Source organism: Cydia amplana, chromosome 8 (genome assembly GCF_948474715.1).
Source record: "Cydia amplana chromosome 8, ilCydAmpl1.1, whole genome shotgun sequence".
Taxonomy (NCBI): domain Eukaryota; kingdom Metazoa; phylum Arthropoda; class Insecta; order Lepidoptera; family Tortricidae; genus Cydia; species Cydia amplana.
In genome coordinates, this window is record NC_086076.1 from 6,335,802 (window position 1) to 6,362,654 (window position 26,853).

Below are 26,853 nucleotides of genomic sequence, written 5' to 3' on the forward strand. Positions count from 1 at the left end.
ATATATTAATTACTGGTTATTCTACTTAAATCCACAATTTCCAAAAATGGTAAGTTAACCTTAAAATGGAATGAAATCTCCATCGGGGTATTATCATTTTATTTATACCTTATCTTATCTTATTGTTTTCGGGGGCCCTTGCGGATACACTTCGACCCATAGTGATCTTTTGTGCAATTACCCCCAAATTTATTTATACCTACACAAATTGTTTCTCTTTCACGGGGCCCATCTCTCGAACGATATTAGTCTAATATTATTAGTGTGTTGTCATGGAAACCCATACTATTTGACAGTTCGTGGACTAATAATATTAGTCTAATACCGTTCGAGAAATGGGCCCTTGCACAAATAATGGCTGCACCATTCTCAGCGAGATATTAATTTTATTTTAAACTTTTGCATAAAATACAAATTATGAATAACAGATGGAAATGTAACAATTAAGTAAACATGACCGTTCTCATATACTTGTTTTTTTTAGGGTTCCGTACATCAAAAAGAAAAAACGGAACCCTTATAGGATCACTCGTTTGTCGGTCCGTCTGTCACAGCCTATTTTCTCCGAAACTACTGGACCAATTAAGTTGAAATTTGACACACATATGTAAGCTTGTGACCCAAAGACGGAGATGTAACGTAAACAAATAAATTTTAAATATGGAGGCTGCTTTTGGGGGGTAAATGAGCAAATTAAGAAATAAAGTTTTTCAAACTATATTGTGTTACATATCAAATGAAAGAGCTCATTGTAAGAATCTCAAAATATTTTTATAATTTTATGATAAATAGTTATTCAAGAAAATAGGCAAAAAATTACAATTCCCCTTCTTTATCTCTGAAGCTACTGGGTCTAAAATTTTGAAAAAAAATACACAAAATAGTTCTTTACTTATAGATGACAGGAAAACCTATTAGAAATGTGCAGTCAAGCATGAGTCGGACTTAGTACTTAGTTTTTGATCCGACCCCTAAGGGTTTTTTAAAGATATTTTACTCACTTTTCATTAAAAAAAAACATATTGTTAAAAATTGTGTAATGTACAGAACAAAATCGAACGCTTGACATGTGAATCATACCTACCTAATGAATACCTTAATAGCAATGTAAATTATACTAATATTGAATTGACTCTTAGTTTATTAGAATTTTGTATTTTTGCCATTTATTAAATTTTTAGTGTATTTTGAATTGTACTATATGTATTTTAGGAATAAGAAATTGTATACCGTAAACCGGTTGATTGTGACACTCACTAATCTAATAATTTTGTAACATCTGTAAACTGACATGCACAATCTGACAATAAATGATTACTTACTTACTTACTTACTTGGAACGCGAGTCCGACTCGCACTTGTTTTATATTAAGCCACATTTTAAAATCTGGTGTTTATTATATTTTATTACAAGAATAAGATCATCGTAATTATTCATACACTAGCATCCACATTAGATTACATCAGGTCTCGAACTTACTGCCCCAGAGCCCGTAAATTCTCTCTGCGAAAACTGCTAAACTCCATACAATCCGGCCTGCAAAAGAGCAGTAAAGGTCTGGCTGTGGCTCCCGGGTCAAAGTGTAATGTCTAGATTACACCAACAAAGACATTAATTACATCAAGTATTCATAACAAATCAATTTACTACTAGTTCAGAGACTTTAGCTGTAGGTACTACTGTAAATTATTAAATCTTACTGTGATTTTCTTACTCTTTACAGGCCCGTAATGCTGAGAAGGCAATGTGAGTAAACTAATAACTTCATGTGTTCTAACTGTGTTCTAGCTAATTTAAAAAAAAATAGGATAATTTTAATGTGATAAATTAAACCCATTTCAATCTTAAATTCATATGTTAAACCACAATTAATTAGTCTAGAAACATGTTTTACTTTAAAATAATCTCCGTAGGGGGCGCCACTAGCAGATAAACAAATCCCCTTGATGCATCAATGTCATATTTAAATAACGTTAAAAACTTGTCAAAAAACTGTTTAAGGCATAAGTTACCTACTTTATGGTTTACGGTTTGTGCTAGTGCTGCCTCTGGTGACAGAATATTGCAGTATTACTTATAATATAACAATAAATCATACTTTTATAACTACCACCGGACTTAATCAACGTTTATTTATGGCCTTACGTTTCGAACGTGACATTACGTTTGTGGTCACAGGCAGACTGGCGAGGAATTGTATCAACATCTTCTTGCTGCGCGGGTTTTGCGAACTACCCGCACTTGATCTTGATTATTCACTTGTACGCTAGGATTGTCACTTTGACTACACACAACACTCACGTCATCCGATGGTATGAGATGGGATGTTTTTTCACCCTTACATTGGCTAATCACTGGATTCCACGAAGACGAAATCCACAGGGGATTTCATCCCTCATTCTGATTGAAATTTTGATGTTTTCTGATTTCAATTGCTTCACGTACTTTCCTGCTGTAGTAAAGACGTTCCGTTGAGAGGACTTTGGGATTATGGAGCTCAATCCAGTGGTTTGGTCCCGACTGTAGCAAATGTTCGGCCACCGCAGACTTATTTATGACGTTTTTTAACAGCCGCGATATGTTCCTTGACCCTTTCCGCTATGGTGCGTTTGGTTTCCCCATATAGGAACTACCACAGCTGCACTCAATCTTGTAAACGCCCGGTGTTTGATAAGGTATAACATCTTTTGCTGACCTTAGTTGCCCCGCCATCTCTCCGCGCTCTTACGCAATTAAGTCCCGTGGTAGTTATAAAAGTATGAGAATCGTGTTAGTTTAAATCAATATAAGCAATAAATATCTCTAAAGATCACTATTCAGCACAACAGTTATATCAGACTGTACCTATAAACATAAATAAAATATTGGAGCAGCCAAGGAGCTGACTAACATCTGAAAACTTTCTATTCTTAATATTTTAAACTGCTGCATGGTCGACTACAAAGAGATGTATCCACTTTTTCACTTTATTACAATGCAGTAAGGTGAAAAAGTGGATACATCTCTTTGTAGTCGACTGTACAGCACCGTCGATGGTCTTATTGAATTTGCGCTTGTGTCAGGACGACGTTGGCGCGCTGGCGGGCCGCGCAGGTGCAAGAGACGGGCGGGCAGCGCGAGCGCCGGCCCTACCTCGCCTCAGAGTGTACCGATTTGCCACAAGCCGAGAAGTGGCGTCTGCAGATCGTCCGCGAGATCGCTAAGAAGGTTGCGCAGATACAGAACGGTATGTATATGATGTTTTAGTGTCATATCAGGGCAATTCGAATAAAATAACAACGGAAGCGCCGGCCCTACCTGGCTTTACAGTGCAGCGACCTCGCGTAGGCCCAAACGTGGCGTCTGCAAATCGTACGCGAGATTGATAATAAGGTCACGCTCCATATTATATACAAAACGGTACGTATCACTGTCACCATACCGGGTCAGTTCCAAGAACAGATCATTTGAATTTTACAGTATTCCAGGACAGTTCAAATAGGAGGTTAGGAGGGTACAACGTGCGCCGGCCCTACCTCGCTCCAGAGAGCAGCGACTTGCCGCAGACCTACAAGTAGCGTCTACAGATCGTCAGTAGGTATGTATATTATCTTCTACATTTACCGCTTCAGACAGTTCCAATAGGTTGGCAGAGTAAGGTTAGATAGCCCTGCCTTGCCGTAGTGCGTCGATCTACTGCTCGCTGACAATTAGGTAATATATGCATACAAATTCATGACTACGTCTTGCTTCTTATTTAATTTTTAACAAGCAGAAACGTCTGCGATCGATGCTATTAAAAAATACGTCTTCCTTCGTCAATATCCTGTGCTATCAATGCTATCATTAGCTCTTTGTCACTCATTATAATTTGGGTCAGCCATGTTTTGACGTCAACCGTTGCTTACTAACAAATACAAAATATTTTGTACAAATTGCACTGTACTCGTACCTCGTACTATATTCAAGGAAATAAAAAATAATCCATTAGGCCATGCTGTTTTTGTCAAAAAAATTCTCTTAAATATAACAGTTTTAGGATGTAATAAATTCACAGTTAAGTAGTCAAAATTTAAAGTAAAGCAGTTACCATAACGCCTTACCTGCAATGGACAATGTTTCGGAAAGGGCCCCGTCTCCCGCACGATCTTCGCTAAGAGAACCTAGTTTTCGAGAACCTAGCATTCAGCGAGATCCAAGCCCTCAAAGAGTACCAAGCATACAGCGGGGTCTAAGCCCTCAACGAGAGCCAAGCGTCCAACGAGAACCGAGTATTCTACGAGAGCCAAGTATTCAGCGAGAACCGAGTATTCAACGAGGACCGACCCCTTCAAGACAACCGAGCATTCAACGAGGACCAAGCCCTCCAAGGCAGCCAAACATTCAACGGGAACCTAGCATTCAACGAGAGCCTATTGTTCAATCAGAACCTAAACGAAACTCTCTAGTCGGAAGTCGACAGGCATCTGTTTCATCTCCAAAAAAAGGTTCCCATACATCGCCCCGCATGTCCGTTAAAGGTTCGCCTGCTAGGGGCAGTAGAACTCACTCACCAGTGAAACAAATGTCTCATGATATATTAAAAAACAAAATCAGCATTTCTAACGCAAGTCAAAAAATGGCAAGTAAAGAGGACACAAAAGATACGATTGCCAACCTTGAACCACAAGGACAACGTATTAGTAAACATATCGAGCAGTTAAATGATTCGGTGAAAAAACTGGCTTTGCAAACGTCTGGCTCACATTCGGAAGCTTTAGACACGAATATAGATAAAATTGCAGAGATGAGTAAAATACTTACAGACGAGGCCAACACTCTCAGGCAATCCATCAAGCATTTGTCAGAGGACATCTGTCGCACGGAAGTCGGGTTTGGACGATATACGGAAGATATAACAGATTTCCCGTATCATCTCTTTTTATTAGAAATCATTATCAATAAAATTCAAATGAAATGTGATTGCTTCGATATGGACTGCAATAATCTCGTTATATCCGCACATTTTCTGGGCAAACATCCCATAATATTATACGACTCGAATACTAACGGCTGTGTTGAAGACTTTTTCAAAATAAATATTGGAAAATCCATCATGTTTGCCATGACGTACGACAAAATTTGTGCCATCAAGGACTTTGAAATCGTTCTAGATTTGAACAAGCAACCTCCATGTTCACATTGTGTAACTAAAATAGGAACATCTAAGATGGATTACACTAAAGAATTCTTAGGTTTGAGAGAAGAATTATGTATGAAATGGGCCGATGAACAGCCAAAAGATAATATTATTTGCACCACATCCACTCCGATGCTCAAAAATCAGTTTTATATACTTTGCAGCGATAGCGAAGATAACGATGCGATTGGTATAATAGAGGTGTCCGTGCGAATGTCATTCTTGGGCAAAGAGATCACGACGGCATTTTCCGCTTCACCGACGCCAAAAGGAACCTCACGTTTGCTGAAGGAAGGCAACGGTATGACGATGTACTCTTGTCAAAAAGTGGAAATGGATGAACAAGGAAAAGTATTATTGGATGAAGACGTTCTCGGCAAAAACAGCTGCAGACCTCTCACCAGGAGTGCTAGTCCGATGTCAGAGATTTCTTCATTATCTACTCGAAAACCTCATTACACGGGAGGTTATATGGATCACAATAATCTAGGTAAGTAACAAATTTCAATGTCTTAAATAGTTTTTACGTTACAGAACATACATTTGTACTTGGCTAAATTTATTGCATTTTTAGGTGGTATGCCGAGATACGATGAAATTTTTACAAAAATGAATGACAACGAGTTGAAAATACGAGTACCCAAAAGCACGAAAGTGGAACGAGTTGGAAGATACGAGAAAATTCAGGAACTTTGTGAGTGCGAAGAGACGCCGTACAACACGGGAGACCAGATACAGTTCCAGCTGCCTTCGGACATCCGCAAGACAGACAACACCTACACGTCAAATCTTAAATACACCATCGATACTCCGGTCAAAACGTACGATAAAAAGAATAGAAAAGTTATAAATGTTACTCCGACCAACTGCTCCGTGCCTGTGGATATGGAGAAGAGGTTGCACTCACAAAAGGATGTTTTTATTCTCAAAATTGGGAAAAAACTAGAAACTAAAGACAAAAAGACTGACTTAGAAATAGAACTTGTGACTCCAAAAGCTCCTGGGTCCGAACCCGTTGAAAATAATACAGTCTCTCAACAAGTCAGCAAATCTAAAATAAAGGATAAAAAGAAGAATAAAAACAAAAAAGGCGAAAAAGGAAAGAAAGCCAGTGCGAAGGCATCCAAGACTAAGAAAGCGAAAAAAACAAAATAATAGACTTTAATCAATTTAATATACATATCTACATACTCGACCGAATCAAGTTTTTAATGTTATACCCACTTTTATTCGTAATGTACACTATCCTATTTCGCAGTATCAAATCACTTTTGTCTACGATATAATATATATATACGAAAGAAGTGCAATATGCACGTATCCGCAAATAAGGCAAAGTGTGTTTTCTTTAGTGTAGTTTTCAGCTATTCATTTAGATTTAGATGGCGTTGCACGGCTGGCCTAACCTAAGTACTTCTCGGCATTTCTGAAGCGCTACCGTTTGATGAGTTTAATGTACCACAAAATGTATTGCACTATCAATTTTAGCTCGCAAAACTTGGCCTATGGTGAGGCTTCCTCTTAAATGTCTGCTCTGTTATCCAGCTGGTCTAGGCGAGTTCCGCATCCGCGACCTGAACGACGAGATCAACAAGTTGATGCGCGAGAAGCGACACTGGGAGATCCAGATCAAGTCCCTCGGCGGGCCCGACCATGCCCGCGTGGGGCCGCGGATGCTCGACCAGGACGGGCGCGAGGTGCCTGGCAACCGCGGCTACAAATATTTCGGGGCCGCTAAGGATCTGCCAGGTAATTTCAACCTGATAAATGAAAGTCTATTAGATGGAAGCCAAGAATGAAAGCCAGGAGAAGGTAGAAAAGAGAAAAGCCAAAGTGGCCAAATATATCAAAACAGAAATAAGGATGTGTTCCGATGTATTTGGCCAATTTGTCCGTCACTATATGTTTGATGCTGACTGTATAGGCGTTTAAACATATACCGAGCCTTTAACTATTTACTTACTGACTTGCGTGTCGTTTCATCTTTGACTCTAGATTTCCGGTGTTTATACACACTTGGAAAAGTACCAATGCAATCATTAAGTACCCTCTTGCTTATTGAATGAGGTTGTAATCATTGTCGCTCCATTGACATAGATATCTAGGGACTGGCTTTACGGGCAATAATAATGAGGCATGACAGGGGCCAGTACAGCGGTGTGAAATCGCCACAACGCGATTGGTTGATGAGTTCGCATCACGTGCGCTATTGGTCGCAACTAGTCGCGTTAGACTGCACGATTGGCTGGAATTCGTGGGTTGAGCACCGCTGAACTAGTACGATGTTTAGTGCCCCATTAGCTCGTCCTTAGATATTATACGTCAATGTGTCGCTCTTACTTGAACTAAGGCAACATCGGCAGGGTGTCATGCCCATTTATCCCGCGGTCTATTGATTTAGAAATAACATATTTGACTTGTACCTATTAGATATTGGTGACTTAACCCGTATGTTACAGGCGTGAGAGAGCTGTTCGAGCAAGAGCCGCCGCCGCCGCCGCGGCGCACGCGCGCCGATCTCATGCGAGACGTCGACGCAGACTATTACGGCTACCGGGATGACGACGACGGGCTTTTGATCCCACTCGAGCGGGAGGCAGAGAAGGAAGGTGACGCCTAACAAAAAATATCTTGATAATTTTTTATTGCACTTCGATGTAGTGTCTTCAGGCAGAATGAAATATTTTTTATTTTTACAAGTTCTGCGTGGTTATGCTCTGGTTTCCTAGGATAGCGGTGCCGTCATATAGCGGCCGTCTCCATACAAATACTACGACATCCTATTTAGCCGTATTATTTAGTATGGAGACGGCCGCTATATGACGGCACCGCTATCCTAGGAAAACCGATCTTTACTCTTCGGCGAAAGTTGATTAGTTGTATAAAGTCTAAGACAAATACGTTCTTCGAATTTCACTGCTTATGTAGATGGCGCTGTATGATTCTGTACTTTATGCGGACACTGGTTGTCCAAAGTTGACGTTTGACAATTCAGTTAAGATCGGTTTTCCTAGGATAGCGGTGCCGTCATATAGCGGCCGTCTCTATACTAAATAATACGGCTAAATATGGATGTCGTAGTATCTGTATGGAGACGGCCGCTATATGACGGCACCGCTTTCGGAGGAAACCAAAGCTTTACCATAAAATACGTGGCGCCGTTCAGCACCATTTTCTTCAGCTGTAAAACTAGTTAATAAACTTAAGCGTTTTTGTTACAGCGATAGCGCGAGCCGTCGACGAGTGGAAGAGAAACAAAGAGGAAAACAAGGACCAGGACGTGGCTGAAGAAGAAAACATTTATCCAGAGGATGTAAGTTGTACATTTTCAGCCAATTTATGTGCAAATTATAAAATGTTAGAGGCGCTTACAGTGGTCGACTATCTCCTCCGACACTCGGTCCTGTTTAATGCATGTTGTAGACAGTTTCTAGGTCTAGCCACTTGAAAAGTTTTGTAAATCCCCATTTAGACTGCTCAAGAACTTGCATGCGATTTTAGTTACATTTACTGAATTCATTGTACTCTCTAATTGGCAATGTATCAAAAATTGCATCTACGTTCTTGAACCTTCTAAATGGGGCTTACTTGTTTATCAGCACACCATTTATCAATATGAGTCGACAGTGTAATGCGGCCCAATTCTTGAATATTTACGACAATGTGCTTGGCGTGCGACACTTGTGTTTGCGTTCAAGATGTAAAAAAACTTATTTTTCTACAGCCCGATGACAAACGAGTGGACGATGATGATGCTGAACCACAAATCATCACCTCGCACGTGGCCGTGCCCTCGCAGAAAGACATCGAGGAAGCGCTGCTCCGGAAGAAGAAGCAGGAACTTCTAGAACGATACGGCTGCCTCGACGTCAAAATGGAACAGAGCTGACAAACACTACCCTAATATTTCTTTTTAATTATTTTAAGTGTAATTGTGGATGAAAACGAGAGGACTGAAAGAAATAAAACAAACTTAATTCCATAATCATTTCTTTTCATTTGAACAATTTTATTATGAATTGCACATAGCTATTATAATTACTAAGCAAAATATACATTTCAAACACACTTTCGTGCGATTGTACTCACTGGCTCAAAATATTACAATCATAGACAAATATAACTAGAGATTGAAATTAAAATACTAAAAGGAACAATATTTATTCTGCAGACTACAATAAAGCGAAAAAGATCGTACAAAACTTATAAATCAGCGTCAACTCAAACAATCCTGCACCCCAAATACACTTTTATTGTATTGGGTGCGTGCAATGATAGCGATACAAGTGTTATCACCTTGCAAACTGAGAAAATCCTACAAAATATAATCACGTAATTACATTAGGAATGTACACACCTAACCAGAAATCTTATAAGCCTAATAAGTACCACAGTATAACATTGGAGTTTTTTTTATAACGAATCTTATAGTATTTATATTATATTGCTATATATTCGGTGCAAAGAAATAAGCTGCTGTAGAAACTAAAAATATTTCGTATTGCCTTTTTCCTGAACTTCGAGGTCTAAATTGGTTCGTTGCTAGAAAGTGCTCAATTATAATATACCAGTTAATTCTGACATATGGTTCCCATAAAGTGGTTTCTGCTATAAACACCGTAATAGTACTTAGACACCGACATCTAGAATTGAATTAGCTCTAACTCTGTATTTTCTATGTGATTCTTTTTCTCGTAATAGATGCATTTTTCTTAATTACGAGTGAGTAATCCTAATTGACAAACCTCATAGCGTAATGACTGTACATCGAAAATTATTGCACATGCTACCAAATAAGTAAACAATGTTTCTATCCAGCATTGTAAATAGAAGCAACACGCTAAGCCGTTGTAGCCATGCAGCATTTCAGAAGATACTCGAAAATTGTGTTCATCCGGCTATAAATCTACACAATTGTTCCGGATATTCCATATTAAGTTGAATATTGTTTAAAATATTACATAAAGATAGTGTTAAAAACAGAAACCTCATAAGTTCGGCTGTTGTGCTCCGAAGGGTGAAGATACAAGTATAATTATTGCCCTCAAGCAAATATGAACCTTATATCGTGCACGAAGGCACAGATAGAAATGCTATGTCAGTTACAGTTTAGACCCGAGTACTTATTTTGGATTTGGATATTTTAGTTGCTTTGTTCCACAAAGTAGTTGCTGAAATGTTGTTTGACAGAATATCTTATTTATAACCTCTGTAAGGCGTTTTTATATCCACATTTCCGAATATATATAATTTAATTCTTTTTTAGCAATAATCTGAGCTGTTAACGCTACAAACTTATTGTTTTAATATTATACATTTGACTATTATCTTTTAACTTTGAACATAACAGCATCATGCATATATTGTTGTGTACTTATGTGTATATCGCGTTAAATCATGAACAATTAACAAATATGACATGCACATTTATTATTCTTTAACGTCAAAAATAATTATGTATATAATTTTACCATCTGGAAGTTTTTATTTTACATTGGGGCATGTGTAAGTAAATATTTGGCGTCTAATACTTGTTACAGTACAGATTGAAATTAAAAGAGAAGGCAGCGCTATTTTGGTATTTTTCAGTAGTATTTCCACATAACGTAAACTGTACTAATACAAGCCTAACGTTTGTACGAATACGTATATTTTGGATCACTCTTATTCAAAGTAGTAAATGCTAATGGAGTATCTTTTCCGTTAATATTAATGTAGGTAAGTAAGTATGACCATATATGACTTAGCCAACACCAAAATGTGGAATATAAATATGTACTTTGCTGTAACGAATAATATTAAGTCGGGGTTAAAGAGTAATGGCTATTGATATTTCACTATTAAATAGTTGTTACATAAAATATATAATCAACACCAATTGGTTGATGAAACCAATTGGTGTTAGCAAAAAGTTGCCCAATGATTCGGTTTAATCGGTAAAAGTAACAAAAGACTCGAAAGGAAGCATTTTCATTATCACCAGATGCCCTTTATTTTATTCTAATGCCGATGCCGGCAGTACACACTCGTCGAGACACCCCGAGAACGAGTGTGTACATACTGCTCCCTTCTCGTCTCGCGCCTCTCCGATTGGATCGTACCGGTGCCGAGACTCGGCGAGAGGCTCTCGACGAGTGTGTACAGCCCGCATAAAGTTTTTTGCACAATAGTGTTTAACCGAGGTTTAGAACTGTACAACGATCGTCTCACTGAAGAGTACGTTCGTTTGTCCATTTCCAAAAGCGCTGTTGTTGTACGTAAGTTTGTATCGTTTCTCAACCCCTTGCTCAAAATATACACACATTGACTATATTATTTCCACATTTGAAAGTTCAGTACAGCCGTATAGCGTAGATAACGCTCAGCTGGCAAATTCCCCGCTACGATATTATTCCTTTGTCTGGTATCGGGCCCTAGTTTTAGTTTGTTAAGAACGGCCTACGTTATTAAGTTAAGACTGGAAGAGATTCTGCTGCTTGGCGTCGTTTTCGAAGTCGCTCCAGGCGTTGTTGAGCTCCATGAAGATCATTTTAGCGATGTTCTCGTTGTCCGTGCCCATTTGCTGAAAACGAAACATTTGAAATATTATCAAATTATACATAAACCTTCCTCATGAATCACTCTTTCTATTAAAAAAACCGCATCAAAATCCGTTGCGTAGTTTTAAAGATCTAAGCATATATAGGGACAGAGAGACAGCGGGAAGCGACTTTGTTTTATACTATGTAGTAAAGTAATACACATTGGAGGAGGAGCAACAGCGATCACAAATAAGAGCTATGTAACTACAAAATGCACTTGCGGTGTGATATACCTGTAGCTACGCTTACGACGGGGTACTAACCTCTCTTGGGTAGGCAAGAATAAGTCCGTTTTCCAATGCACTAACAGTTTATTCAGAAGGCACAGTATTCCAACAATCAGCGATAGGAAGCACAAGCAGTAAATAAGAAGAAGCGATAGAATTTGCGAGAGTAAGCGAGCGACGCGTCTTATTATTTGAGAACAAAGCAGCGTGCGTTCAGTGTATCGTCTCGCGGTCGACTGGCGGGGGCAGGCGGCCGTCGCAAGCGCAGCGCTAACGGTGCTTGCAATTGAGACATTTGTACTCGGCGATTTCTTGCGACGACTACCTTACGACCCGGCAACGACTTATAGGAATAAGTTGCAATAGTAACTATCTATGCTATACAATATTAATATAGTTAATTAAATATAGTTTAAATTACATTAGTATAAGAGTATACTCATACTTAGTGTAGTGGTACACTATACCACTCCCCCCCAGAGACCGTCAAGGGCGATAATAATCGGGGGTCTTCACTATACGTCCTGATCGAGTTTTTCGATCACTTGAGTTCACAGGCGGCTGAACGTAGTCATTCGTGCTTTGGCTAGCACCCTCGTCTGCGAGTACGTAAGCCGGCTTCAATCTGTCCACTGTCACTGTTGTTGGCTTCCCGTTAATAAGTATAGTGTAAACTTTTTCATTCCTTTTCAATACTTCATAGGGGCCTTTGTAAGCAGGTTGCAGAGGTCCTCTCACAGCGTCGTCTCTTACGTACACGTGGGAAGCAGAAATTAGATCTTTGAAAATAAACGTGGTTCTCTGGCCATGTCGTGAAGCAGGCTGGGGGTGTAGTTTTTGAGCAATTAACCGCAGTCGCGTCATAAAATCTGTTACATCGATATTTGTATTTGCGGATGGCTGAAGTAGCTCGCCGGGCAGTCGGAGAGTTTCACCGTACAAAAGCTCCGCTGATGATCCCTGTATATCTTCTTTATAGGCGCTTCGAACACCTAGTAGGACCAGCGGTAATGCTTCCATCCAGTTGGATTGAGTGTGACAAATGATAGCTGCCTTGAGCTGTCTGTGAAGTCGCTCCACCATTCCATTACAGGCAGGGTGATAAGCTGTTGTACGCTTATGCTGGAAGCCGATCATATCTGCTAGATGTTTAAATAGTGACGACTCGAATTGTCTACCTCTGTCAGTCAGTATGTCTGTGGGACAACCGAAGCGGGCTATCCATCCAGATATCAAGGCTTTGGCGACGGTTTCTGCTGATATATCTTGAATCGGTATAACCTCTGGCCACCTAGTGAACCGATCTATGGCAGTCAAACAATATCGGTAGCCCTCGGAAACTGGTAGAGGACCTATGAGGTCAATATGAATAAACATAAACCTAGCTTGTGGGAGTTCAAATGAGCTTAATGGTGCGGTCACGTGACGCGTAATCTTTGATTTCTGACACGGGTGGCAACACCTTACCCACTCTCGGCAATCCCTATTCATGCCAGGCCAAATGTAACGCTGTGCGACTAATTTTACGGATGCGTTTGCACCAGGGTGGCTGAGCGAGTGCAGGCTTTCAAAAGCTTGCTGCCTAAGTGACTTTGGCACGTAGGGTCTAAGGTTTTGTTTACTGCTGTCACAATATAGTAGCAGACTGCTGCCTGGAAGAGCTACTTTCTGCAGACGTAAGGATGTGTCGCTATCGAGTAGGTATTTCAGTTCAGTGTCGATCTTTTGGGCTTCAGCTATAACTTCAAGCGGTAATGGCGAAACTATCTCTTCAACGCGAGATAGCGTATCAGCCACCACGTTGTCTTTCCCCGATATATGGCGAATATCTGTTGTGAATTGGCTTATGTAATCTAAATGGCGATACTGGCGCGGTGAGCAATTGTCCTTGCGTGTACTGTACGCATAACAGATCGGCTTATGATCTGTGTACACGATGAAATGTCTTGCTTCCAACATATGCCTAAAATATCTTATGCTCTCGTATATCGCCAGGAGCTCTCGGTCGTAGGGCGAATATTTCTGTTGCGCAGCATTCAATTTACGGCTAAAGAAAGCAAGCGGCTGCCAAGCATTATTCTTGTATTGCTGAAGTGCGGCGCCGATCGCCATGTCTGACGCATCTGTGATCAGCGCGATTCTTGCATCTAAGTCTGGATGAGCGAGGAGTGCTGCACTGCATAAGCTTTCTTTGCAGTTTTCGAAAGCTGTCCTCGACTCTCCGTCGATGTGCACGGGGTGAGACCCCTTTACAGAGTCGGTCAGGAGTGCATGCAATGGTGCCTGGATTTTTGCTGCATTGGGAATAAATTTCCGGTAGAAATTTATCATTCCTAAAAATCGCCTTAGTTCCTTCACTGTTTTAGGCAGCGGAAATTCTCTAACGGCTTCTACCTTCGAGGTTAAGGGTTTTATTCCGTCCGATGAGACGCTGTAACCCAAAAATTTAACAGATGGTGCTCCAAAAACACATTTGGATGTGTTTATTACCATGCCATAATCTTTAAGTTTCTGAAACACTTGACGGAGATGGTCTTCATGAGCTTGTTCGTTGCTTGAGAAAATCAAAAAATCGTCCAAGTAAGCGTAACAGAAATCGAGGCCTCGTGTAATCTCATCCACAAATCTTTGGAACGTTTGTCCCGCATTACGTAAGCCGAATGTCATAAATGGGAACTCATATAAGCCGAACGGTGTCGTTATAGCTGTTTTTGGTATGTCTCCTTCATTAACAGGTATTTGATTATATGCCTTTACTAAATCGATAGTCGAAAAAACTTTGCAGCCGGATATATTGTGTGTGAAGTCCTGAATATGGCGGATTGGGTAGCGGTCGGGAATCGTACGAGCATTTAACATACGATAATCCCCGCATGGACGCCAACCGTTATCTTTTTTTGGGGCTAGGTGTAGAGGGGATGCCCATGCGCTTTCGGATGGCCTTGCCGTTCCACTTTTTAGCATGTCCTCGAACTCAGCCTTTGCGATTTTTAACTTGTCCGGAGCCAGACGCCGAGGTGCGCCACTAACAGGGGGGCCCGCCGTTGTCCTGATATGGTGGACGGTCCCGTGAGCTGTCTGCGAGCGAGCGACATGCGGCCGCGTTATCTCGGTGTAGTTTCGAAGTAAATTGTGATATTTGGAGTCGCCATTTATAATTTTAATTGATGAAATAGTGTTTGACCTGGAGACTGGCGTTGCTATAGCCGTTTCTGCCGTTGTGATATCTATAAGGCGCTTGTTTTTACAGTCGACGACTAGACTATAGAAGGACAAGAAGTCGACACCTATGATGGCCTTCGTGACATCTGCAACGGTAAATTGCCATGTATATTCACGCCGCAAGCCTAGGTTAAGATTGAGAAAGATGAATCCATAAGTGTTTATGCAAGACCCATTTGCGGCATAAAGCTGGTAACCTGTTCTGGTCCGGCGTTCCTGGACCGCAGATCGAGGGAAGACGCATAGATCGCTGCCTGTATCAACTAAAAACTGCATCTTGCTGCTCTGATCCGTCACAAACAGGCGACCAGGTGAAAATTGACAGTCGCTGGTCGCCATTATCGACTGCCTTGGAAGTTTCCCGACTTGAAATCACAGGGCTTTACACATCTTGTTGCCTTGCTTCCATATTTATGGTGAAACCAGCAAAAGGGAAATCTTCTGTAGTTCGATTAGGACCTGTTGGTGTTGGTATCTCGTTCTCCGTTGGATCTCCTAGACCTGCGGTTACGCGTCGAAAGTGCCTCCACTTGATTGGTAAGTGCCTCCAAGTGCTTAGCCATCGTTTCAAGTACCGGCGTAGCCATTGATGAGGTGCCAGCGGCTGCCACTTGAGGAGTTGCGGGGGCTACGTCAAACACCCTGTCTGCTAGATCTGCCAGCGCTTCCAAGTTTGTATCTGCATGAGAAGCTATGGCAGATTGTATATTAGCTGGGAGGCGATTTGTCCAAATTGTAAGCAAAAATTCTTCAGGTACCTTTGGTCCAGCTAGGTACTGCAGGTGACGTAGGAATTGTGATGGTCGACGATCTCCAAGCTCTTCGTGTAGCAACAATTGTTTGATTTCTTTTTGCCTTGACAATGACAATCGTTTAATTAGCTCGCTCTTTATTTTTTCGTACTTGCCTTTAGATGGCGGGTTCATGATGACGTCCTTTACTTCGGCGGCGTATCTATGCTCCAAAGTAGATTGCACGTAGTAATATTTCGTGTCGTCATCTTTAATGCCCGCTAGATTGAAGTTGCCTTCTAGTTGAGCGAACCATACCGCCGGTTCCGCGGGCCAAAACGGTGGTGGTCGGACGCCGATACGACAAATGTCGTGAGGTGTAAATAGACTCGTTGAACTGGTACCGGGAATGGCGGGCGGCGTTTGCTTGTCCTTTGTTGTGTTGTCCTCTCCGTCAGACATTTTTATTTGATTTGATCGCTTACTGTTGTTATCCGTTGATGATCACGTCGGGGTCACCAGTGTAGCTACGCTTACGACGGGGTACTAACCTCTCTTGGGTAGGCAAGAATAAGTCCGTTTTCCAATGCACTAACAGTTTATTCAGAAGGCACAGTATTCCAACAATCAGCGATAGGAAGCACAAGCAGTAAATAAGAAGAAGCGATAGAATTTGCGAGAGTAAGCGAGCGACGCGTCTTATTATTTGAGAACAAAGCAGCGTGCGTTCAGTGTATCGTCTCGCGGTCGACTGGCGGGGGCAGGCGGCCGTCGCAAGCGCAGCGCTAACGGTGCTTGCAATTGAGACATTTGTACTCGGCGATTTCTTGCGACGACTACCTTACGACCCGGCAACGACTTATAGGAATAAGTTGCAATAGTAACTATCTATGCTATACAATATTAATATAGTTAATTAAATATAGTTTAAATTACATTAGTATAAGAGTATACTCATACTTAGTGTAGTGGTACACTATATACCTTTACTAAGCTGTCTTCGAAAACACATTATTTTCCCATAGATGTTTGTGACATCGAGCGTTAAAAACAAATACCTATAGGAATTCAAAACAATTTGTGGATTTTTATTCACGGTGAACGTTAAAAAAATCTTCGAAATCTTTTTCTCGGTCGAGACGTTAAACCAGAGAGCCTACCGCCAACATCGAAAATCGTTATATTCCTCTCTATTCCGCGAATATTGCAAGAGCGATAAAGAGGCAGATACGATTTTTGATATTTTCACGTTGGCGGTAGGCTCTCAGGTGTCTCCAAACTTCTCGACCCGATGGCCACAGCCACGCCTCCGTCTCCTTTCGTGGACTAAATTTTGTAATATATGGCAATTTTTCAAGGCCGAATCGGCAGGCTCGCCAGCTGGCTTAGTCACACGGGCCATAGTTTGGGCTTCCAAACTGTGTTAAACGTATATCCTTAAGGAAACATTCGTCTCAATGTGTGCGTATAGTTTGTAGCTTTCAAATAGAGCCCGACGGCTAATCCTATTGTCTATTGTAAAGTTAAACCGCTCGTGCCACGTGCCACAACCACCTGCATAAAAAATCGCTCGTTCACTTTACCCAGGTAATTGAATTACAACTCCTATGGAAATTGCAATAAGATTCAAAATGAACTAATGGATAAATATTTTGTTACGATGTGTGTGATCAGTACTTCGGTTACTGAGTGCCGGCGAGTCGAACGCTACAGAACCAGTCTAAAATGTGTCATCGAGATGCGTATAGTTTGTAGCTTTCTAATAGAGCCCGACGGCTAATCCTATTGTCTATTGTAAAGTTAAACCGCTCGTGCCACGTGCCACAACTACCTGCATAAAAAATCGCTCGTTCACTTTACCCAGGTAATTGAATTACAACTCCTATGGAAATTGCAATAAGATTCAAAATGAACTAAGGGATAAATATTTTGTTACGATGTGTGTGGTCAGTACTTCGGTTACTGAGTGCCGGCGAGTCGAACGCTACAGAACCAGTCTAAAATGTGTCATCGAGATGCGTAACAAAGGCGCGTTATCGGAGAGCGAACCTACACTGGTTTTTTGAGCGTTGGACTAGCCCGCGCTCAGGTGCCAAATATAATAATTAAGACCCTTTTTTGCAGGTAAAGCTTTGGATTCCTCCGAAAACGGTGCCGTCATATTACGGCCGCTATATAGCGTTGACTGACGTCACTAGAACGTTGTCTATGTAAACAAGATGGCGCGGTTTCCTAGACGACGTTACGTTACGTTACGTTGATTGTCAACGTAACGTAAGATGACGGCCGTCATGACGGTGTCAATAGTTTCGTGAACGTTTTATTAGATAGCGGTGACGCCATTTTGAATAAATGACACGAGATTTGAATAAATGATTCCGTACTACGATTATTTTCCTCTTCTGATGATATTTCATCCTCCAAGTAAATTATAGATGATCAAGCAAATCTTGTCAGTAGGAAAAGGCGCGAAATTCAAATTTTCTATGGGACGTTATCCCATCGCGCCTACATTTTTCAAATTTGCCGCTTTGACCTTGGCGGATGACGGTGTGTTATGACGCCGTGGTACTTTCCACATGTCGCCACCGTAAAGACGGCCGTCTTTTGCGGCCGCTATATGACGGCCGTCATATGACGGCACCGTTTTCGCAGGAATCCAAAGCTTAAGTAGCACGTGCGGTTTTACTGAACAATAGACAATAGGATAAGCCTTCGGGCTCTAGAAAGCTACAAGTATACCTTGTCGGGATGCACGGCGAGGCAGGCCTTGCGGTAGTGGCGCTTGACGTCTGCGGGCGACACTAGCTGCGCCATGTCGACGCGCGCCCAGCGGCACTCGTCCCACACCACCGTGTGCAGCGAGCACAGCAGCGCGCGGATGTTCTCCTTCTTGCCTTCCGTCTGAAACGGATGGGTGAAGCGGTCACGTGACTACAAATCACTTTTGAGATTGCGTTTAGAACGAATTGAGAACATTAACGAGTTAAGATCGGTTTTGCTAGGATAGCGGTGCCGTCATATAGCGGCCGTCTCCATACTAAATAATACGGCTAAATAAAGATGACGGCACCGCTATCCTAGGAAACCAGAGCATTAGAAACTTGAACGTGTGTGTGAATGTGAATAGGGAGTATTACTGCAATGTTTTGCCGCCAGAGTGCAGCACTAGTGACTTAAGTATACCATAGAGTAACTTATACATACTGTAGGTAGGTACCTTAAACTGTTTTTGACAAGTTTTCAGAGACAATCAAATATGACATTGATACATCAAGGCGGTTTGTTTACAAAGGGCCTACCGGGAAACGCGAAATCGAAACTCTGCTATCTTCCTCTTTATCGCTCGAATATGTAAGTGTGACAGAGAGGTTAGATAACACAATTTCGACTCTCGTTTGCGGTACACCCTTAGATTGTCACTTATTGTGGGAGTGGCGCCCCCTACACAGATTTTCGCGTAATATTCCTTATAGAAACGAATTGGTATTGCAAGAGTTTTAAAAATATAAAAATTTTACCTTCCAATAAAATTATTATTATGTTTCCTTCCACGTCTGAGATCTTCATTGAGGGCGTAACGCCTCCGTTGACCGATAGATGCCGCTAGCGTCTATGTAGTCGCTCCGCCGCCTCGCCGTGACGTAGTTCCGCTTCCCTTTCCTGCAAACAGACGCCCGCCCCCCGCCACTCGCCGCCGCCATGTCATTGTTGAGGAGAAGTACCGTCGGTATAAAAGTAGCCTAGTAGCCTGCCAGGAAGGCATTACTCAGATCTCAGACGTGGAAGGAAACATAATAATAATTTTATTGGAAGGTAAAATTTTTATATTATGTGTTCCGTTCCACGTCTGAGATCTTCATTGAGACCTGTTTATTATCTCCTGGTGGCGAGTCAGCGGGCGCGCAAGCGTTAGGGCTACACCTACTGTCATATAACTCAGAGAAAGAATAAATATATACGCCTTATTGCAACCCATGAAATCACAATAACTCGTTATAATGATGCATTACAGGAAATTGAGAATTTAAACTGTAATCCCAGGTTCGAATCTGACGTTAAACTGGTTTGAGAGATTTCTCATTCGAAATCGCATCCGATCCGCAGAATCTCGGCGATAGGATCGTCTAAAGAAATAGTCATGTTCCCCAATTAACTTAAGCCAAAATATCGCCAAGTAATTGGATAGTTTTCCAGCTAATTTAGTGATTAAGTACATCATCGAAAGCAATCGTAGGCGAGGCCGGATTGGATGAGACTACTGTGTCTGAAGGAAATAAGCGTAGTGTCCCCTAACATTTTGTGTAATTCTCACAAGTTGACGTACCCAGACTACCTACTGGGTCTATACTTTATTCCGAAGCTTCTAAGAGAGTCCAGTCGGTGAGACACGTTATCTGGTTTAGAACCGAATTTCGGACACAAAATAATAGCGTCAAAGTTATCTGTGTCATTGCCTGGGCTACAGTGTACGGCCTACGGTAAGGTCATTGACCCTGCGGCCTGATGCTAACAGTAAAGGTGCGGCAGCTCTTCTATATAGGTACGTTGTAGGATTATTCAAGTTAGGGCAAGTAATTTGAATAAGATTTCTCGCGTCCCAAGCTGGTGGTTTGGGAGGCGCGGGTCTCGCTATTAATGACGATGGAAGAAGGCATAGTGTCCGATAGTGGTTCACATACAGCACTTGTTACAGGCTTCTGAACAAGTATCATTCTGAAAGCTAACATGGAGAATAGAAATAGATGTCTGAGATAGCTTGCTACTTCACTGGGTATTAGAGGTACCTGGCAGTCGATCTCATTTTTGATGCACCATGAAGATCATTTCTACATTGTGGGCGTACAGCGACCTCGACAAGGGGACGATCTAGGGAGTGCTCCTCGGTACTGGTTTTCTAGACAACCAGTACCGGAACCGGAAATACCCGGTTATCGCCGGCTCGGTGTTGGAGCGTCCTATCTGACAGGAGCTACGCCTCGATTCTTAAGGTCGTTGACTTGTAAGGGATGGTGGTCTGACGTTGTGTTCACTAGGACCGCCAGTAAATTGCAAGCTTACCACAGCTGCGAGAAAGCTCTCCTCATCACGCCGTCACAGTAAACAGACTATCACCGGCAGCTGCCAAACGCGTCGTGGTAGCACTTCAAAGAGTCGATTAAGACATACCGTGGTACAGTGCGAGGGCTCTCGAAAGCGGAGAGGCCGACCAACAAGGTGTGTGTATCAGGCGAAGATAGTCTCGGCGGCTTCTGGGCGCAGCTGCCACTCGGGGGACGCAGTGACTTTTTGATAATCCTTTGGGGGTTATACCGACCTGGTAAGTAGCAAGGAACCAGCGCGAACTATAGACGATCTGCTGGCATCAGCAGTTTTTTCGACAACCGTAGTAACGGTTGTATGTTTGTAGTACACTCCTGTCGTCAGCGCTGCAGGTGCGGCCCCTTAACGATTACTCTCCACTTGAAGGGCCTCACTTCGTACCTTGTCTACCATTACTAACGGACTACAGGTATAAGGTGAGGACTACGACGGTGCAATCTCCATAAACGAACGTTTGCGAATTTGAGACTGAACAGGAGGCATCGGGTATAGTTTCTGTGAGAAACTCGGCAGCAAGGCAGGTCTGTATGTTGAGAAAACGAAAAACCTTCAGTCAAACTTGTATAGGAGCATGGTAGCATGCTTTTAAGGAAATCGCACTGATGAAATCAAGTCTAAAATGGATTTTGGCGCTTTGCTTAACAAAACTGTTTCGATAAAGTCGAAGACAGACAGATGGAAACTGCTGGAGTCCTCCTGGCCCCTTTCTCTTGGCACCGGAAACACAAGCTCGTTCAGGCGCAGCGGGTTTATTTGTCCCATTTTGTTTATTAGGGGCTTGGCGAACGAGTTCGTCTTTGTAAGACGGAACTTAAGCTGGAGAGCGCGGGCAAGCAGAGAGATAATTATGTGAACACTGCAAACCTTTTCAATGCCTTCAACCTCGGTTTTGAGCGGAGCACACGGGACCTTGTCTGCCGTCGCCTTGGCGACGGAGGAATCCTTAACCGAAAGCGAGAGTTTAGCGGTCTGCTCGTGCTGTTGCACCATAGCTATAAGCGCCTGCGTACCTCAATGGGGCCATGTGGACAGGGAAAACTGGTACCGTGGTACACGTGGCGCCGGACGGCGGCGGCGTGGCGCCCGGCCGGCGTCGGCTTGGCGGGCTGCATCGACGCGGCCGCTGGTGATATCATTGGGAACGGCAACAGGTAAGTTTTCTTACGAACAGAACATGGGTGCCATTGCAAAGGACGACAGCGTCGTACTTGCAGCATCGACGAAATTGCCGGCGCTATCATGGCAACCGCCGCCGCTCGGAAGGCGCCGGCGCGTGACGCGAGAGGCGCCATCGTGGCGGCAGCCACCGCCAGCTCAGGTGGCGCCATCGTGGCGGCAGCCACCAACATCTCGGGAGGCGCCGGCGCGTGACGCGAGAGGCGCCATCGTGGCGGCAGCCCCGCCAGCTCGGGAGGCGCCGGCGCGTGACGCGAGGCGCCATCGTGGCGGCAGCCACCGACAGCTCGGGTGGCGCCATCGTGGCGGCAGCCACCAACAGCTCGGGAGGCGCCGGCGCGTGACGCGAGAAGCGCCATCGTGGCGGCAGCCACCGCCAGCTCAGGAGGCGCCGGCGCGCGACGCGAGAGGCGCCATCGTGGCGGCTATAGGGACAGATTACGTGGTCAGCATTTCCCCGCGCTATACGGAATGCCCGCCGCGCGACTTGCTCCTCAGTTGTTCCCCGGCTGTGTACTGAGAAATACACGTTCTAATTAAGTATTCCGGATTATCATTTATATACTCCCAGATAGTTAATTCCTATAACTGGTGACTTTCCGACATTTGACATTTAGTGAACCGTGAACTATTAACAGTGACAATTAGTGTTGGTGCATTGTTTAAACGACTTTTAAAGGAAAATCTGGTTGAGTTATTTCGTAATATTATTTCGGTACGCGTGTGTGTATTACGGCCGGACAACTCCCCGCGCACCTGGGTAAACGGAAGCAAATTTAATTGTGTCGCAAAATGGAAAATGGAACCGCGACAACCATCGAGTTGTCAGCGATATCGCTTGCAGCGAAAATACCAGACTTCTGGCAGGACCAACCGCGACTGTGGTTTCTGCAGGTAGAAGCGGTATTAGCTCAGCAGAAAGCAGGGGACCAATTAAACTATAATATGGTTATTGCTAAATTGGGAAAGCAGGCGATTCAGCAAGTTGCCGACATTTTGGAGAAACCACCGGAGGAGAATAAATTTGCAACATTAAAAGCCAGATTATTAAGTGTCTACGAGGAGACAGAGGCAAAACGATTGCAACAGTTAATGTCGGACATGGAGCTTGGTGACCAGCGCCCATCGCAGCTTATGAGGAAGATGAAGGACCTCGCAAGAGATAAGATTCCTGATGAGACCTTGACATATTTTTGGCAAGGTCATCTACCACCGTCGGTGAGGGCCGTTGTAGCGTCCGCAGATTCAAAAAAGATTGAGACTCTGGCAAGCATAGCTGATAAGGTAATGGAGACCTTCAAACCGAATGAAGTTGCCGCTATACAGAGTACTTCACGTCAATCACGCCAGAGTTCGCCGACAGATTTTATAACGGCAGAATTGGCGAAGATCAACAATCGGATAAATCAACTTGAACTTGCCAATAACCAAGGACGAGGTGGGACTGGAAGGAATAGCCGCAGACAAGGGCGTGCACGTAGTCGCTCACGCAACAACAGCCGCTCTTCAAGCCAGGATTCTAAAAACCAGGATTGGTTGTGTTTTTATCACTACCGCTTCAAGGCGAAGGCGTATAAGTGCGTTCAACCGTGCGGCTGGAAGGGACCACAACCGCCGCAGGGAAACTAGCGGAAGTGCAGGCGTTTGCGGCGGAACCCTGCACCATGGTAACTAATTATCGCCTTAGTGTGACAGATAAAATTTCCGGTTTTAAATTTTTAATTGATACAGGTGCAAATGTGAGTGTAATTCCAAAGAACTTTAATTTTTTTAAAGACTCGTTACAACCTGTGAATAATTGCAAGTTATATGCCGCGAACAATACTGAAATTAAAACGTATGGATATGTTAGTTTAACATTAAATTTAAATTTAAGACGTAATTTTAAATGGAATTTTATTGTGTGCGATGTCAAACAGCCTATAATAGGGGCAGATTTTCTGCGTAATTATAGATTACTTGTAGATTTGTTTGGTAAAAGGCTGATTGATGATTTGACAAGGATTTATGTAATTGGAACGGTCATAAACCATACTCAGTCATCGATTAATTTATTAAGTACGGATAATAAAGCATTTCACTTACTGCAAAAATATCCCGAGATATTAAGGCCATTATCATTTATTGAGGCACCTAAACATAACACTTACCATCATATTGAGACAACAGGGCCTCCGATTCACCAAAGAACTAGACCGCTGCCTCCTGATAGGTATGAAAAGGCTAAGAAGGAGTTTCAGCAAATGCAAGAGATGGGTATTTGCAGGCCATCTAAGAGTCCGTGGTCTAGTCCTTTGCATATAGTTCCTAAAAAAGATGGAGAGATCCGTCCATGTGGGGATTATAGAGCTCTCAATGCAGTCACGAAGCCAGATCGCTATCCCATAGCGAGGATACACGACTTCACCTATTTATTGGCAGGTAAGTCCATATTCTCTTGTGTAGACATGCGTAGAGCATATCATAATATCATGATACACCCTGATGACGTGGAGAAGACAGCTATTACGACTCCATTTGGTTTGTATGAGTTCCCTAGGATGAGTTTCGGCCTGAGAAACGCTTGCCAGACTTTCCAGCGGTTCATGAACAATACCGTTTTAAGAGACTTCGATTTTGTGTATTGTTATTTAGATGACATACTTGTTGCTTCTCTCTCAGAGGAAGAACACAACGGTCATCTCGAACAATTGTTTAAAAGACTTAGCGAATTCGGTATCACTATTAACCTGGAGAAATGTACATTTAAAGAGAAGAAATTAGAGTTCCTAGGTTATGAGGTATCAACGGAAGGTTTTAAACCGCTGGAAAAGAAGGTTCAAGCTATCAAAGAGTATCCGAAACCCAAGACCGTTAATCAGTTGCGAACATTTTTAGGCATGATTAACTTTTACAGGCCGCACATGCCTCATGCTGTCCAATACCAAGAAGTATTACATAGGTATATTCATCAGGCAAAACGAAACGACAAAACACCTATTCTGTGGACGCAGGAAGCTGACATAGCATTCGAACAATGTAAGCATAGCTTACAAAATGCTGCTACGCTAGCATACCCACTTCCCACAGTACCGATAGCGATTTTTGCAGACGCTAGCAACACGTGTGCGGGTGCTGTGTTACAACAACAAGTTGAAGGTAAGTGGCAACCGTTAGCTTATTTTTCTCGGAAGCTAACAACAGCACAAACGAAGTACAGTACTTATGATAAGGAACTTCTTGCTATTTATTTGTCAGTACAATATTTTAGGTATCTGCATGAAGGCAGAGAACTAATTATATTTACAGATCATAAACCTTTGTCATACGCATTTAGTAAGTTAAATAGCGACAATAACAAGGAGATACCAAGACGGACAAGACAATTACTTTTTATAAGTGAATTTACTACAGACATTAGACATATACAGGGTAAGGACAATGTAGTTGCTGACGCTTTATCTAGAGTTGAGACAGTCGATTTTCAAAATATTGCAATAGACTTTTCTTTGATTGCGAAGGCACAACAAAAAGATGGCGAATTGAAAACATTATTACAAAATAATAATTGGCAATTTAAGAAAATAATGTTGCCTAACTGTACATATGATATTTACTGTGACGTTACTACAGGTAATGTGAGACCGTACATACCGGAACAGTTTCGTCGCGATGTTTTCAATCAGATTCATAACTTAAGTCATCCCGGTGTACGAACTTCACGCAAGATGGTTTCTAATAGGTATTTTTGGACGAATATGAACAAAGATGTAGGTCTTTGGGCCAAAACCTGCGTTCAATGTCAAAAAGCCAAGGTCACGAGACACACCAAATCGACACCAGGTAAGTTTCCAGAAGTAGACCGATTCCAGCATATACATACTGATCTAGTAGGACCACTACCAACATCAGCGGAAGGTTACAGATATTGCCTTACCATTATAGATAGAGCTACAGGATGGCCGGAGGCGTTTCCATTGCAAAACATATCGGCAGAAATAGTAGCACAAACTATTTACGATGGCTGGATTGTGCGATTCGGATGTCCAGTTACTTTAACCAGTGATCAAGGTAAGCAATTCGAAAGCAATCTTTTCAGACAACTAATGAAATATACAGGCACGGAGAGGATTAGAACTACGCCATATCATCCTATGAGTAACTCGGCTATTGAGAGATTTCACCGTACTTTGAAATCTGCGTTAAAGGCACGTATAAATAGTACTTCATGGGTTACAGAATTAAGCACAGTTTTACTAGGTTTACGTTCTGTACCTAGATTAGATACAGGCGTGAGTGCAGCTCAATTAGTTTATGGCTGTTCCATTCGTTTACCTGCTGAATTTTATTGTAATGTTGATAAAAATATAACAGAACCATATACTATGTTAGATAAAATTAAGGAATCGATACGTAAATTAAAACCAAGACCATTCTCTCATAATAGAGACGATAAATTCTTTGTAAGTCCTGATCTTAAAACCTGTGATTATGTGTTTGTACGTAGAATAGTAAAATCCTCATTACAGACGCCTTACGAAGGGCCATTCAAAGTTCTGAAAAGAAATGATAAGGTTTTTAAAATTCAATTAGATGAGCGTGAGGTAAATATGTCAATTGACAGGCTAAAGCCTGCATACTTACTTAACGAAAAAGTGAACTCATCACAAAACTT

General features: G+C 42.3%; 3 protein-coding genes across 3 annotated transcripts in view; 2 read left to right on the forward strand and 1 right to left on the reverse strand.

Annotated features, from left to right (window-relative positions):
* On the forward strand, window positions 1-9,144 carry LOC134650267 (pre-mRNA-splicing factor ISY1 homolog). The gene is made up of 7 exons (XM_063505225.1): window positions 1-49; window positions 1,725-1,747; window positions 3,064-3,227; window positions 6,705-6,908; window positions 7,619-7,768; window positions 8,381-8,472; window positions 8,884-9,144. The coding sequence occupies exons 1-7, from the start codon at window positions 47-49 to the stop codon at window positions 9,046-9,048; spliced, it is 801 nt and encodes a 266-aa protein (XP_063361295.1). The 5' UTR covers window positions 1-46; the 3' UTR covers window positions 9,049-9,144.
* Window positions 3,988-6,333, forward strand: LOC134650189 (uncharacterized). Its single transcript, XM_063505105.1, has 2 exons — window positions 3,988-5,649; window positions 5,734-6,333. Exons 1-2 carry the CDS (start codon window positions 4,089-4,091, stop codon window positions 6,312-6,314), a joined length of 2,142 nt encoding a protein of 713 aa, XP_063361175.1. The 5' UTR covers window positions 3,988-4,088; the 3' UTR covers window positions 6,315-6,333.
* A 2,383-nt stretch (window positions 9,145-11,527) lies between the features above and the next one.
* LOC134650328 (cyclin-G-associated kinase) overlaps window positions 11,528-26,853 on the reverse strand; it is a 51,221-nt gene continuing 35,895 nt past the window's right edge. The window contains exons 20-21 of the mRNA XM_063505289.1: window positions 18,663-18,824; window positions 11,528-11,721 (exon numbers count right to left, since the gene is read on the reverse strand). Coding sequence (XP_063361359.1) covers window positions 11,611-11,721; window positions 18,663-18,824 — 273 coding nt within the window. The 3' untranslated portion in view covers window positions 11,528-11,610. The remainder of the gene's footprint in view (window positions 11,722-18,662; window positions 18,825-26,853) is intronic.